The sequence below is a fragment of the Garra rufa genome, chromosome 11 (genome assembly GCF_049309525.1).
Source record: "Garra rufa chromosome 11, GarRuf1.0, whole genome shotgun sequence".
In the NCBI taxonomy this organism is placed as follows: Eukaryota; Metazoa; Chordata; class Actinopteri; order Cypriniformes; family Cyprinidae; genus Garra; species Garra rufa.
The window spans coordinates 2,238,556-2,253,858 of record NC_133371.1 but is presented as its reverse complement, the minus strand read 5'-3'; the positions used below and the strand labels follow the sequence as shown (position 1 = coordinate 2,253,858).

The following is a 15,303-nucleotide window of genomic DNA, read 5'->3' as shown; positions in this document are numbered from 1 at the left end:
AATGTGTTTAATTTGTAATGAGTGCATTGGAGTACTTAAAGATTACAATGTGCGGAGGCATCATGTTGAGAAACACCACACTTTTTGCACCAATTTTCCAGAGGGATCTCAAGAGAGGGCTGCAAAAGTGCAGAGTTTGATTGCATCTTACAACCGGAGCAGTACTACCATGGTGCGGTCATTCACAGCCCAAGAGAGAGCTACTGCAGCATCCCTTCGTGTTTCCTGGATACTGGCAAAAAAGAAAAGGCCATTCACAGACTCTGAAACCATGAAGGACTGTATGCTGGCTGTCGTGGATGAGGGGATAAATGACGATAAAATTAAAATGAGCATGGTATCTGCTATGAAAGCGTACCCTTGTCAGATATTTCAAACATTCGTAGGGTTGAAATTCTTGCTGCAGATGTGTATGAAACGCTGTTAGGAGACCTGATGAAAGCTGATACTATGTCTATAGCAGTAGATGAGTCCACAGACAAAACTGATACTGCTCAGTTGTGCATATATGTCCGTTTTTTTGATGGCAAACGCTTCCAAGAGGAGCTGCTCGGCCTACTGCCGTTAGAAGGACACACAACTGGCGATATAGTCTTTGGGAAAATTTCCGCCATTTTTAAAGACAGTGGTCTGGATATGAAGCATGTGTGCATGCTTGTGACAGATGGGGCTCCGTCCATGAAAGGGAAAGTGAATGGCTTGGCAGCACGTTGGTCCGCTGTTGCACCTCAGTTGATCTCCTTAAGGCGCGGTCACACTGCACTTTTCGTTCCACTGACTTCCATTCATACGCATGCGAATGCGTTAGACCGGAAACACAAGCCCGTGTGAAATATTTTCGAATTTCGCTGCATTTGAAAGTTCAAACTTGGTGAACTCTGACCAACGAATTCGCATCACATGACTCTGTGTGACCAACAGGAGATCGATACGTCACAGCATGACCTCTAGCTGAATGAAAAGAACCTTAAATTTAAACATTTAAAACTGCAGGACTGCGGTAAAGTGTAGTAGATTGTATGTTTTTACATTTAAATGTATTATTAGTGTCATTTGCTGAATTTCACTTTTAAAAAAGAAGCTGCAGAGCATGACGTCATATCATGACGGAATTTCGCATGCTCAAAGTCTAGTGTGACGCCGGTTTCACACTGCACGCGTAAGCAGCGCGTATTTTTTTTTCGGCGCCCATGTTAACAGATTAGAGCATTCACACCGCACGCAGAGGCGGCGCGGCAGCGCACAGCAGGAGCAGAGCAGAAGCGCCAGTGCCGCGATCGTTTTGGCGCCGAGTCTATTTTTGCTGCACCGCTTACGCTGGATTAAAGCCACAGTGCATTGCTCTTCATCAAAATTGACCTGATTAACATAAAAAAAAAACTATTTCGTGTATCATATGCATATGCAATCACGGCTTAAACGACTCACCAGCACAAAATAATGTTTTTGTGGGGTTTTATAAATAATGTCGTAGTTACACTTGTTCAAAACAATCCCGTTAGCAATGTTTGTACTATTTTCTGCTTATTCTGATAAATACAAGAATCAAAAAATAAATAAATATAGGCTACTGTCATTAAAATGTTAATTTAAAATGTAATTTAAAATATAGAAAGAAAATCATTTTTAAAAGTAAAATTTCTGAAAGTACTGAAGGAGATCCTATAATAATTTAATATAGATTTACAGTAGTAACAAATTATATTTGTACATGATATGTCTTATCATGTTTTTAAATATAATGGTTTCATTATAAATCTTTGGTGGACAACCACCATAATAAAATATGATATTTACTATCTGAATCGAATCATGTCATGTGAACAAATTGAAAAGTCAGTCATCTATTAATTATCTTGTAAATTGTGTCTTTAGCCCCAATGTATGTGTATGTACTATTTAAAACTTGACTCTTCTGTAGTTATATCGTGTACTAAAACCGACGGAAAATGTAAAGCTGCAATTTTCTAGGCCGATAAGATTAAGATTCTGGTGTAATAGTCAAGGATGTTTGTTGCCGTAATATGGTCGCAGCAGGCGCAGTAATATCACGCAGCACCTGAAATTCCGTCTTAGTACACGATATAACTACAGAAGAGTCAAGTTTTAAATCGGACAAATATCGAAACTCGTTGGTCATTTTTGAACGCGATGCTATTGGTCTAATAGGATTCAATGATCTATGCTAAGCTATGCTAAAAGTGATATCGCCAGAACAGGAGAACGGCTGAATGGATTTCAAAACGGTAAAACTCAACTTATTAACTCGGGGGGAGTTGGAGAATGAGCCTATTTCCAAAAAAAGTGGAGTGTTCCTTTAATGTCGAGCCTTGATATTGCATCACATCGGTAGCTGCTTCATATGTAACTGTAATGTATTTTATCGTTGGCTATACATGGATACTTATTGCACATCCCTATTGATAAGCAGCATATTAAGAGTTTACTGAGGGAAAAGTCAAAGTTAATAGTTAGTTAATAGTAAGAATTGGTCCCCAAACTCAAGTGTGACCAATGTACTTGACCTCACATGCAGCTGCACACTACGACATGTGCCAAAGACTACTCTAACAGACAAAGTATTTTATAACAGGCCAGCCAACAATAAAGTTTGTGCTGCCCGCAGCCAGCTGAGACAACAGCCGATTATATGGGCCGTTGCCCTTGGTGACGGGGCTGTGGCGTATTCTGCTGACATCCAGGCTAAGTGCTGCGAGCAGTCAGAGTGTGTGTCTGCGTATATGTGTGTGTAAGCAAAGGCAGACTCAAAAATGTTTTAAAACTCAGGGAGGCAGAAAAAGCCAGCCGGATTAGCTCACTAAAAGAACAGCATGTACTTTAAAGCCTCTAAGTTTAAAAGCAGGGTGGTCATCTTCAAACATCGCCAGTGATATTATCAAACAAACTACACTCAACTGAAGTCAGCTGCTCATCTACAATCTCCCATCATGAGAAATAAAAGGAATAAACATAAAAAGCAATTCCGAGAGCACTAAATATGGTAGGGTTCATTAGGGGTGGGCGGTACACCGGTGTCATAGTCAGCACCGGTGTGACATTGCGCCACGACATGGATTTTCTAATACCGTCAATACCGTAATAAATCAATTATGTGCCTTGAACGGCTGCATTTACATCAATAATAGCTAATTCTAAATAAGGCATTACATTTTCTTCAAACGTTCGGTTGTGGTCTGAATACCTGTCCTTATACTATATATCTTGTTGTAAATAAAAAAGTAAAACATATTCGTATCAGCTTTGCAGGTGGTAAGTAAAAGGGGAGTGGCCATTAAACGACTGGTGAAACATCATGAAGAAAGGTCGGGCCTGTAGCCTATACCAGAGGCGGAGTGGCAATCGGGACGACCGAGACTTTTCCCGGTCGGCCGGCTGAAGGATTTACACAGCGGACACAAATTGAGCGGGCGCTAGGCGAAAGCGACCGGCCTGAGCTTATTAGAATCATTGACGTTACTAAATTCTCTGCGAATAGCGGCCAAATATTCCCACATTAACGTCCAACCAATATTTATATCAGTTGCATGTCCTTGCATGATGCTTGAAATTTCCATCCAATCACAAAGCTCTTTCTAGAATGCTCTTAGTTCTATAGTTCCTTACAGGCCCGGCTCCACGGCCACCCAATCAGAAGCTTGGCCCACCCGACCCGAGCCCCACACTACATAGCAACATAGCATCACAAAATTGGCGCGATATTTAGTTGAGCTCCATATTTTTTTCTTATCGGCGCACCCGCAAATATTCTAATATTGTATATAATTTTCGCACTTTCAATATGCAGGGTATAGAAATCGCTTTTAAATGAGTGCTTGCGCTGTTTACTTTTACTTTCGATTTTGCGATAACGCACACTCTGTGTAAAGGGAGCAGCACATCTTATAATAGATATTTGTCAGTGAGTACAAGATTGCAGCAAATCCTCCAGTCTATTTTTGTCATCTCTCTTTACTTTCGACCCGTGATCATTCAAATCTAAAGGTCATTGTACACTGAGTCCGATTTTCGTATGCATTTTTTTAAAGTTTTCTCATATTCGCCATCCTTCTCAAAATGCTTATTATGGATGCGAAAATGCAGAAAATCAAACACGATCCAAATTTTTTTATGACGGACGAAAGTTTCAGAGGCAGTGTGTAAACTCGATTAACATAACCTGTATTTTTTTTTTAGGTGCAAAAATCTCAGACGAAAATTTCGTACTCATGTGTGCAATGACATTAACTCCAGCAGCTCGTGTTGGATGCAGGGTTGCCAAGTCCGCGTTTTCCCCCACAGAATTGCTCTACTTTTAAACTGTTGCCATGGGTTGATTTCCCCCAGTTATTTAAAGGTTTTAAATATTGCAGAAATTAAATTTCCATAAAAAATATTTTTGTTTTGTTGTACACTGTTAAGTAAGACCTTAAGGTAAGGTTTTTTACAAAACAAATATGTTGAGAATGCATAATACTCTCCCATGTCTCTTTTTCCCATCTCCCATGGACCTTTCAAGCACAACATTTAATTTTCAATGACTTCACTCAGAGATCAAAAAAAAAAAAATGCGCAAAACAACTTTTAAGTCCTGATTTGAATCAAATAATTCAAGATCCGTGCTCCCAGGTTTCAATCTAAAACAAAAGATTTGCGAACCCGCTCAGAAGTTCTGATTTAATTCAAATGATTCACAATCTGCGGTCCTAGGTTCCATTCTAAAGCAAAACATTTGCGAACCTGCTCACAAGTCCCGATCTGAATCAAATGATTCACAATCCAAGCTCCGAAGTCCTGATCTGAATCAAATGATTCATGATCTGCGTTTCTTGGTTCCGATCTAAAGCAAAACATTTGCAAACCCTCTCAGAATTTCTGATCTAAATCAAATGATTCGCGTTCCACGCTCCGAAGTTCCGATCTGAATCAAATAATTCACAATCCGCGCTCCTAGGTTCTGATCTAAAGCAAAACATTTGCGAACCCGCTTAGAAGTTCCGATCTAAATCAAATGATTCATGATCCGCGCTCCTAAGTTCCAATCTAAAGCAAATGATTTGCGTTCCACGCTCCGAAGTCCCGATCTACATCAAATGATTCGCGATCCACGCTCCTAGGTTCCGACCTAAAGCAAAACATTTGCAAACCTGCTCAGAAGTCCCGATCTGAATCAAATGATTCGCGATCCATGCTTTAAAATCCTGATCTGAATAATGATTGGCAAACCATAATTTCAGATCAGGACTCGGAGCGCAGATCACGAATTATTCAATTTGCAGAATGATTCAATCAAATGATTCATGATACTCGATGTTCTGATCTAAATCAATTGATTCATTATAGACAAAGCTCTGACCTAAATGAAATGATTCGTCATCTGTGCTCTTGGGTTCCAATCTAAAGCAAAAGATTTGCGAACCCGCTCTGAAGTTCCAATCTGAATCAAATGATTCACTATCCACGCTCCAAAGTCCCAATCTGAATAATGATTCTCAAACCGTCATTTCAGATCAGGACTCGGAGCGTGGATCGCAAATCATTTAATTCACGTAATGATTCAAGAACCCCCTCTGAAGTCCCAATCTGAATCAAATGATTTGCGATACACAACTTGAAGTTCCGATCTAAATCAATTGATTATATGCAAAGTTCCGATCTGAATCAAATAGATTTGCGAACCCGCTTTGAAGTTCCGATCTGAATCAAATGATTCGCAATCCACACTCTGAAGTCCCAATCTGAATAATGATTCATAAAGCATCATTTAAGATCAGGACCGAAGCGCAAATCATTCAATTCACTGAATGATTCAGGAACCAGTTCTTAAGTCCCGATCTGAATCAAATGATTCACGATATGTGAAGTTCCGATTTAAATCAAATGATTCGCAAACCCGCTACGAAGTCCGGATCTGAATCAAATGATTTGCGATACATGATTTTGCGAAACAGTGAATCATGTTGCGATCCAACATGTTTGTAAAATCACTACAAGCAATGTTGAAATTCAAAAATGAATGGCTCTTTTCATTTGATCAGATTTTTGCTAGTGAATCACTTGTAATGAAAAGTCACGAGTTTTAATCACTCAGAGCGGTTCCAGCATAAACGACTCAATTGATTTGGCTCGTCTGTTTCTCTTATTGCATCTTCAGCCATGTTTACACAACACTGTCAGAACTACTGCTGGTTTAGCATGATCGTTTTATGACATTAATTGAAATAAGCAAAAAAAAAAAACTAATTTTAATTGCGTGAAAAGATATGTGCTTATTACAGATACATTGTCCTTCAATAATTCAAGCACTGCTCAAGTACCACTTCAGGAATATAGCTTTTTTCAAGGGCTTTCCAGGCCTTACATTTCAAAAAGTCAAATTCAAGTACTTCAAGCACTTTAAGCAGCTTATACAACCCTGTCAAAATAATTAAATATGGTAACATTTACAATAAGCATCCATTTGTTAACATTAACGTACATGAACAACCATCTACGCATACCTTGGTAATAGAAAATGTCATTGGCTAGTAACTTGTTTTTGTTTACTCACCAAACTAATACTGTAATGTCGTCTGTGTTGGCGGGCCGCTCTAAGGTGACTAAAACTCTGCAACAGGAGTGTTGTCCAGATGAAGGCCAAAGAGATGACCCTTTTATTCATGGCAAGTGAAATTGCTCATTCTGTGATTTCTCAAATATTGCAGGTTTACATTGACACTAATTCATTCAAGTCCCCAAAAAGGCTGGTCGTCAATGTAAGAAAAATGCACATAAAGACAGGACAATGCAGAGACTCTCAATGAGGAATCGGTTCAACACTACAGCTGGAATTGTGTAAGGATCTGTCTCGGCATGTTTGAGAAAAGTCAGACTGAAAGTGCACTCTGGAGTGACCAAGCCTCTCATCAACAAAAAGAATCAAAAGGCTAAGCTCACCTATGCTGAGGAACATGTTGTGTGGAGAGAGGATAACTGGTCCAAAGTTCAGACTTGAGAGCTTGAAAGTTTCATTTATTTGGGTTTGATGGGAAACATTTTATTCGCCGTCAAACTGAGGAAAAACTGAAGCTTAAGTGTGTAAACAAGTCAGTGAAAGGTGGAAGAGGAAGTGTCATGGTTTGGAGGATGTTCTTTGCAGCAGGAGTTGGGCCTCTTATACAGATACATAGCAAGGCGAATGCAAATGTTCATCAGAACCTCCTGCGGCAACATGCAGTTCCTTCTTTGCAAACATCTCGCAATCAGCCTGAAAGACAATGCCCCATCACACTGCAAAACAAGTAAAGCAGTTCCTTAAAGCTAAGACCATTGAAATAATGAAATGGCCAGGCCAGAGTCCTGATCTAAACCAGATTGAAAATCTCTGGAAAATCCTTGGCAACAAATGTATGTCTAAGAAACCCACTACAGCTAACAAACTATGGAAGAGAGTGGAAGAAGACTGGACCAAGATCACACCAGTGCAGTCTGAGAAAGTAGTTGTATTTTATGTGGATATTTTATCAAACATGTTGGTACAACAGTAATATACCTACAGCTAATATCCCTTCAAATTTTCAGCGATGAAGATTAACAATACTTTCGAGAAAAAAAAAGTATTTGTAGATTATTTTTTAATTTTGATCTCCACTAATTGCAACAAATCAGCTTTTTTCCAGGATTTTGTTTTATGTTAGAAAAAACAACTTGAAAGAAAACACGTGTAACAGTTTTTTTTAGATCCGTGTGCGTTCAGTGTTAAAGTGACAGCAGCCTAATTGAAGCATTGCCTGTCATTAATGTTAATCCAAGAACAAAAAGAGCATTCACTGATCTTGACTGAATATCTTTTGTAACTTTACTGAGGATAGATCTTTATTTATGAAAAGAAAACTATGCAGGGTTTTCAAACTTTTGATTTAAATTTCTGTACCTGTAATTTGTTCAGTTGTATTTATTTATGCTACTGCCAATTTATTTGCTTGTTCCTATTTTAATTACTGACTGCTGTCTCTATTATTCTATTTGTTTTTGCTGTGGTATTTTTTGTTAAAACCATAGACAAAAGTTCCTTTTAGGAAGTGATCTGTAGGCAGCTGATTTCTGCTCATGTTATTCAGCTGCAACAGAAAGCTTTGTAAAAAATACAGAATGAAAATGTTTGACCTTATTTTTTATGTTACTGGAATCGAAACTAGGAATCGTTAAGAATCAGAATGGATAAGCAGAATCCGAAAACGACAAAATTGAAACAATACCGAACCCTACATATAATTTGTCTTAAATCCCATTTTGTTAAAAAAACAAGTGTGAGGAAATTTCATCATAAAATCAGTATAATAATCGTATCGCATCATGTGATGAGTGAATGATTAAATCCCTAGTATGAATAAAAATGTATGACCCCAGACTCCATATTTTGTCATAATAACAAAACAATAAAGCAGATTTTAATGGATTCTGTCCACATGATCAGATTCATTTATACATTTGCATATGTTTGTATGCCATAAGAAATCGGTTTTATTTTTTGTCCTTAAATTCCATTTTCCACTGCATGCAAATTCACTCTCTGACAGCAGGTGGCGCTTATGGACCAGCAGCAATGTAGCGTTTCCTTGGTTACTGCTGTAAATAAATCAGCTCTTTAATAAATGCTACTTTAATATGCATTAAACAGATATATCCATATAAACCTCCACCTCAGTCGTATCGTGATCGGTTTAATCTTGACTTGAATTGTCACAAACCTTTTTCGATTTTCATCCAGGTTGGATGTGCTTTGTTACATCCCTAATGGCTACCATGTTTTACTGATAAAAAAGCATGTCTAATCAATTGAATTCATAAAACTTTTTCCATTTATAAAAACGTTAAGTATAACATGGATTCTGTGTTTTATGAATACAAATGCGTTATCAAATTTTTGCCAAACAAAGTGCTGCACAACATAGATTAACTTTTATAAATTAAAACATGGAAAAAAATAATAACATTGTGTGATATTTCATAATGTTACTTTTTTATAGCTTACATTACTATTACTTTGACAAGTACATTCTGCTGTACAACATTAATACATTTCTGTCAACTTTTGCAAAATTCTGTGACTGGACCATATGTTTTTTTGACAGAAATGCTTTTTGACAGAAATGGGCTGAGGACATTTCAAATGCACAGAAATACACAAGCTAATTTCCTCCTGTCAGCCAGCTGCCTCACGAATCAGCACAGCTTTAGCAACTCTGTCACAAGCTCTCATGGGAAACAGGCTGGAAAAAAACCTTATCTGGGACTGATCAGAATGCAGAGAACACAACGATCTAGAAACCAAAGGCACGCTGGGAACAACGGCTCAGGAACTAGAAAATATGAAGAAATGGACAGAAAAAAACTTTGTAACAGTACTTTTGTGTGCATTACATACATAGTGTAATGCCACACATTATTTACATAACATTCATGTAAAAGCGCCTCAAGGCAAGTCAGCCTTGTGCTGCAAAATAAGCGAGAAACTGTGAAGAATTTGACATCTCTGGCTAGATTAGATGAATGAGAGAAGTCTGCCGTGAACGCTCCTCAGCACGTGCAGGACGTCCCCCTCCCTACTTCAGCACTCTTCCCATGTCCCTCTAATGCGCTCACGTTGCACAAACATACAGCTTGCCTGAGCTCTGAGGGGGGTATCGGCCTATCAGCAGGCTAGGCTGCTGCACGCATCACCGGAACCTAGGATCGCAATTGGCTGTCATGCCAAATAAGGCGGGGCTAGATTATGTAAACAGATCCAGCTTCAAAATACAGGTTGAGCAGCCAATCAAAAGCACAGCCTGCACCCACGGCATCACTAGTGATGCGCTGAGTGGCTGAGAGACACACAGAGAAAGAGAGAGAGAGAGACAGACAGAAAGGTAGCATGATGGAAAAAGACAAAGAAAACTGTGGGTAGCACAGGACCCTCTCTTAACATGCTGACAAAATGCTGACGGCAGGAGCGCAACAAAACAAATGACACGACAAAGGGTTTACCTACCTTTATGAACACAAAAAACAGCTGCAGCATTTTAATGGTTATGTTGCTGGGTTAGTTCACACAAAAAAATCTAAATCCTGTCATCATTTATGCACACTCATGCAGTTCCAAACCTGTATGACTTCTGAAATATATCTTTGGGTGTGTTTTTTTTTGCAAACACAATGAACGCCAATGTAGTCCAGTGTTGTTTTGGATCTCTCTGACTTCCATTGTATGAACAAAAACTGTTCCACATAAGACAAAAAGTCAAACAGGGATTAGTGTGAGGATATAATGACTGAATTTTCATTTTTGAGTGAACTATGCAATCCAGCACATGACTTGCAAACACTTTTGAAAAACATCACTCAATTGGGCATGCAATATATTTAGGGTGTTTTCAAACCAGATTTAGTATGTCGTGTATGCCGTGTAAAATATATTAGGAAGAAAAATTTGGATTATACCTGATCATTTCAGTTTAATTCTTTCAATACTTTTTAAAGTAAAGTGTAGTACAGGTAATAATAACAAAGTATTTTTTTTTTAAATAGAATTAATTCTGAAAAAAGGCCTATAACAAAAATGTCCACACCAAGGAACAATAACACAAAAAGCAGTTTTGTCGTCGTCTGCTTTAAATGCTCAAGTTCTTTGAAGTGTAATGATTTCGATTGGCTTTTTTTTATTATTATTGTTCATCAGCTGGAAAAAAAACAATTCGAAAAATTGCTCTGGCGTGTCGTTATGTTATAGCTCTAGTGTGGACTTCCCTATTCTCATAGAATTAGATTAGTTGAACAAATTATTCCCATTCAAGAGTTTAAGAGTTTTTAGAGTTGAGCACTTTCGGAAGGACATTCAAGGAATTGATTTCTAATAATTAATTATGAAAAAAATCACGTCGCATATGATTGACTAACCTGCACTTTAGACAGCTCGTAATGGTCTGCTTCAGTTCCGGGTAAGGTCTCTTTGGACGGTACGGCCCTGTACGCAGAACCAGATGCCAGACAGTCCTTTCCCAAATCATGTCCTTTCATCTTCTTTTACCAACATAGGAGCGCTTTTGTTGCTTCAACTCTGAGCTTTATCTTGTCAAAGTCAGCAAATCTGAAGAGATGAGAGAAGAGATGGGTTAATATAAATGGAAATGTTATTTACTGTTATTTAGTCAGCATCGATCAAGCACATTATATGTACAAATCACATTTTATCCAAATTAAGCCTACTTTGAAGTCTCACAAGATTGTATTGTTGTATGTAAACTACTGTATGGACAAACATTAAAATTGGCATGCTTGCCCAATATTATTCTAGTAGGTGTCTAATGACATCAACAAAAGGTCAGTTTTAGTAGGCACCTTCAGTTGCCTCACAGTATGCCATCCTAATACCTGTACATTCCTTGTTGAATTTTGAGAAAACGTCACATTTCAAGCCAAAATCAGATTAAAAGAACCATAAAGATATTGTGCTTTTATGACAACTAACCAAATTTTCACCCAAAATGATAATTTTAAGCCATTTTTACTGCATTACAGTAAATAAATGAATGTTTCTATCTAATAATATCATAAAGCAAAACCTCTCAGTCATCCTTTGTTTGCTTTAGGCAAAATGCATGGCTTTTGTTTCTATTATGTGACATGCCTAAACATGTTCTTGACATGTTTCACGTGATTTACCCACCTGCGATGAAAAAAAAGTGACCTAACGATGTTGACTATGCACTATGCAGACAGCTCAGTAGGTTTTAACACACGGTCATTATTTTGACATTACCGGACAGCTGTCGTGAATGAATATACACATTAATATATTGATCTATATAGCTAAAGAGCGGCATTTATTAGGCTTTTACGCTTTGACTAATAGCTTTATTCTCGGAAGACACAATAAAAACAAAAATTACGCCTACATTAGATGACACTGGACACCGCTTGTTAAAGCTTTAAGCCTTTCTCATGTTTTTTTGAGTGTAACGTTAATAGGCCTTGCATCTCCTCTAACCAGAAGAGAACAAACAGTTCCCGAACAGAGGACTGAAAACAACTAACCACACGGGTTTTACTCAGGGACATCTAATTGTTACAGGCTTTTTTTTTAGACTAAACAAAGCACGACGAGATATATATTTAACGTTAGCCAAACGGGATCTGTTTTATTTTTTTTTATTAGTAGTAGTATTACCATGGCAAAGTGCACATCTTAAAACATCCCACTACTGTAATAATCTTATTAATGGCTTTCTAGGATAACAATCCTGTATCACATATATACCCTGATGTGTATTATAATTAAACATCACGCATTATCAATATTATCATCTGCATAATCGCATTTCGATATTCCGTCTACATAGAGTGCATCATAAGAACTGTAACGTTACCGAGACAATAGATGTCACCGACATCAGGATATAAGACACCGAAAAAGAAGATGTCCGTCACACTAGCGCATATTCACGTGAAAGACGCGTTTTGATTATTTAACGTTAATCTTCTTACCAGTCAACATAGTATTTTCCCATGACATGTCAAATGATGCTAAAATCAGTAACACTTTAAACTCCTTTTTTAAATTATGATTTAATAATTGCATAAGTGTAACATGCAAAGTACACTACATTACAAATCTTATTTTACATAAAGAATAAAAGATAAAAGTGTCCGCTGCAGCAGATACCTGTTCCTCCGGTTGGTCTGCAGATCTTCAACAGTGGATGGAGCAAAACAACTTCGTTATAAACCAGCTATTTGAAGGACTCAGATGTAAGCCGTTATGGGAAATGTAGTGTAACGTGTGTCCGCTGCGCGTTCAAATCGTTTGAGTGCCGATTTGTTGGAACTACACTACCCACAATTCTCTTACCAGTGAATGCGTCAGAGCTCTGTCAGTGGGCGGGGCTTATTGCGCGACTGAAGGCGACGCGCATCCTCTGCAGTCAAACGCTAGTATTGCAGTGTGATAATAAGCATGTGGCTCGGGAGTGGAATTTTACAATTCAGGAAAGTACAGTGAGATGATGATACTGCAAAATATGCGGACATTATTCACCGTTTCATCGGAAATTACACCTGGCGCATATTAACCAGGTCAGAGCTGAATCATGTAGAAACAAAAATATGTCCATACATTTACTCTCTACATACAGACATACATGATTTAAAATATATACATTTGCTGCAGTTTCTTCAACAAAACGTTAAATTATAAAACAACTCTTAACCATTGTAGATTCAGGTTAACACATACAGCAAATGTGCTTGTTCTATCTATCTCTCTCTCTCTCTCTCTCTCTCTCTCTCTCTCTCTCTCTCTCTCTCTCTCTCTCTCTCTCCCTATATATACAGACGACGATATTAATCTAATACCAGCTACTAGTTTACTAGTGTTTGTGTATGTATGTATATATACAGGTATGTGCCAAAAAATTAGAATATCGAGGGAAAGTCCATTTATTTCAATAATTTGTTTCAAATAGTTAAACTTGTATGTTATATTAGTTCACTACACACAAAGTGAAATATTTCAAGCCTTTCTTTCAATTTTGATGATTATGGATTAAAGACAAAAAAAAACAAATCCAGTATTTTACAAAAGTAGAATATTTCATGTGACTTATAAAAAAAACGATCTTAAACACATGTTGGCCTTCTGAAAAGTGTGTTAATATACTGTATTATGTCCTCAGTACTATGTCGGGCCTCCTTTTGCACTAATTCCAGCATCAAGGCGGCGTGGCATGGAGGCCATCAGCCTTTGACACAGTTGAGGTGTTATGGTAGCCCAAGTTTCTTTGATATTGGCCTTCAGCTCGTCTGCATTTCGGGGTCTCTGTTCCCTCATCTTTCTTTTGACAATACCCCATAGATTTTCAATGGGGTTTAAGTCAGGCGAGTTTGCCGGCCAATCAAGTACAGTTATCCCATGGCTATTAAACCAGGTACTGGTAGTTTTGGCTTTGTGGGCAGGTGCCAAATCCTGCTGGAAAATAAAATTATCATCTCCAAAAAGCTTGATTATGCATCAAGCCACTCCTGAACCAAAAAAACGTCAGAAGCATCTGTGCTGGGCTAAGGAGAAAACGTACTGGTCTGCTGCCCAGTGGTCCCAAGTCCTGTTTTCAGATGAAAGCAAATTTTGCATTTCATTTGGTAATCAAGGTCCCAGAGTCTGGAGGAAGACCGGAGAGGCATAAAAGTCAAGCTGCTTAAAGTCCAGTGTGAAGTTTCCACAGTCAGTGATGGTTTGGGGAGCATGTCATCTGCTGGTGTGGGTCCATTGTCTGTGGACTTGATAAAAGACAACGCAGCTGTCTACCAGAATTTTTTTTTCCTGCTGCTGATAAGCTTTTTGGATATGATTTTATTTTCCAGCAGGATTTGGCACCTGCCCACAAAGCCAAAACTACCAGTACCATAGGATAACTGTACTTGATTGGCCGGCAATCTCGCCTGACTTAAACCCCATTGAAAATCTAAGGGGTATTGTCAAAAGGAAGATGAGGGAACAGAGACCCCGAAATGCAGACGAGCTGAAGGCCAATATCAAAGCAACTTGGGCTACCATAACACCTCAACTGTGTCAAAGGCTGATGGCCTCCATGCCACGCCGCCTTGATGCTGGAATTAGTGCAAAAGGTGGCCCAACAAAATACTGAGGACATAATACAGTACATTAACACACTTTTCAGAAGGCCAACATGTGTTTAAGATCATTTTTTTATTTGTCACATGAAAAATTCAAATTTTGTGAAATACTGGATGTTTTTTTTGTCTTTAAGCCATAATCATTAAAATTGAAACAAATTAAGTCTTGAAATATTTCACTTTGTGTGTAGTGAACTAATACAACATACAAGTTTCACTTTTTGAAAAATTATTGAAATAAATGGATTTTCCCTCGATATTCAATTTTTTTGGCACATACCTGTATATATACATACATATATATACACGTATAACTTAATTTTATAATCTCATTAAAAGCTAATATTACATATAAACATTTTAGTGTTACCAGACATATATTAGTAATTTCACTTTCCAGCTTTACTTTAAAAATCTAACTATTTTTGTTTCAAGATGAAAATAAAGTATGTGTGGGCAGCATTGACTAGATTCACTTCATGTACTGCTCATTAAATGTATAAAACTCACACTCTAGATTGCTTTAACAGACTACGCAAATATATTCGGTCACATGAAGACAGGTAAATGTCACTGAACAGTTTCTTACAAGCTCAGCAGTTCCTTTTATTTACCATGAAGTCAAATGTCCTTTCTCTGTATCCTGATCTGGAGTAA

General features: G+C 37.9%; 1 protein-coding gene across 1 annotated transcript in view; it reads right to left on the bottom strand.

Annotated features, from left to right (window-relative positions):
- Positions 1-12,735, bottom strand: part of abcc5 (ATP-binding cassette, sub-family C (CFTR/MRP), member 5) — a 51,184-nt gene extending 38,449 nt beyond the window's left edge. The window contains 2 exon segments of the mRNA XM_073850507.1: positions 10,915-11,104; positions 12,680-12,735. Coding sequence (XP_073706608.1) covers positions 10,915-11,034 — 120 coding nt within the window. The 5' untranslated portion in view covers positions 11,035-11,104; positions 12,680-12,735.
- Between the last annotated feature and the right edge of the window lie 2,568 nt (positions 12,736-15,303).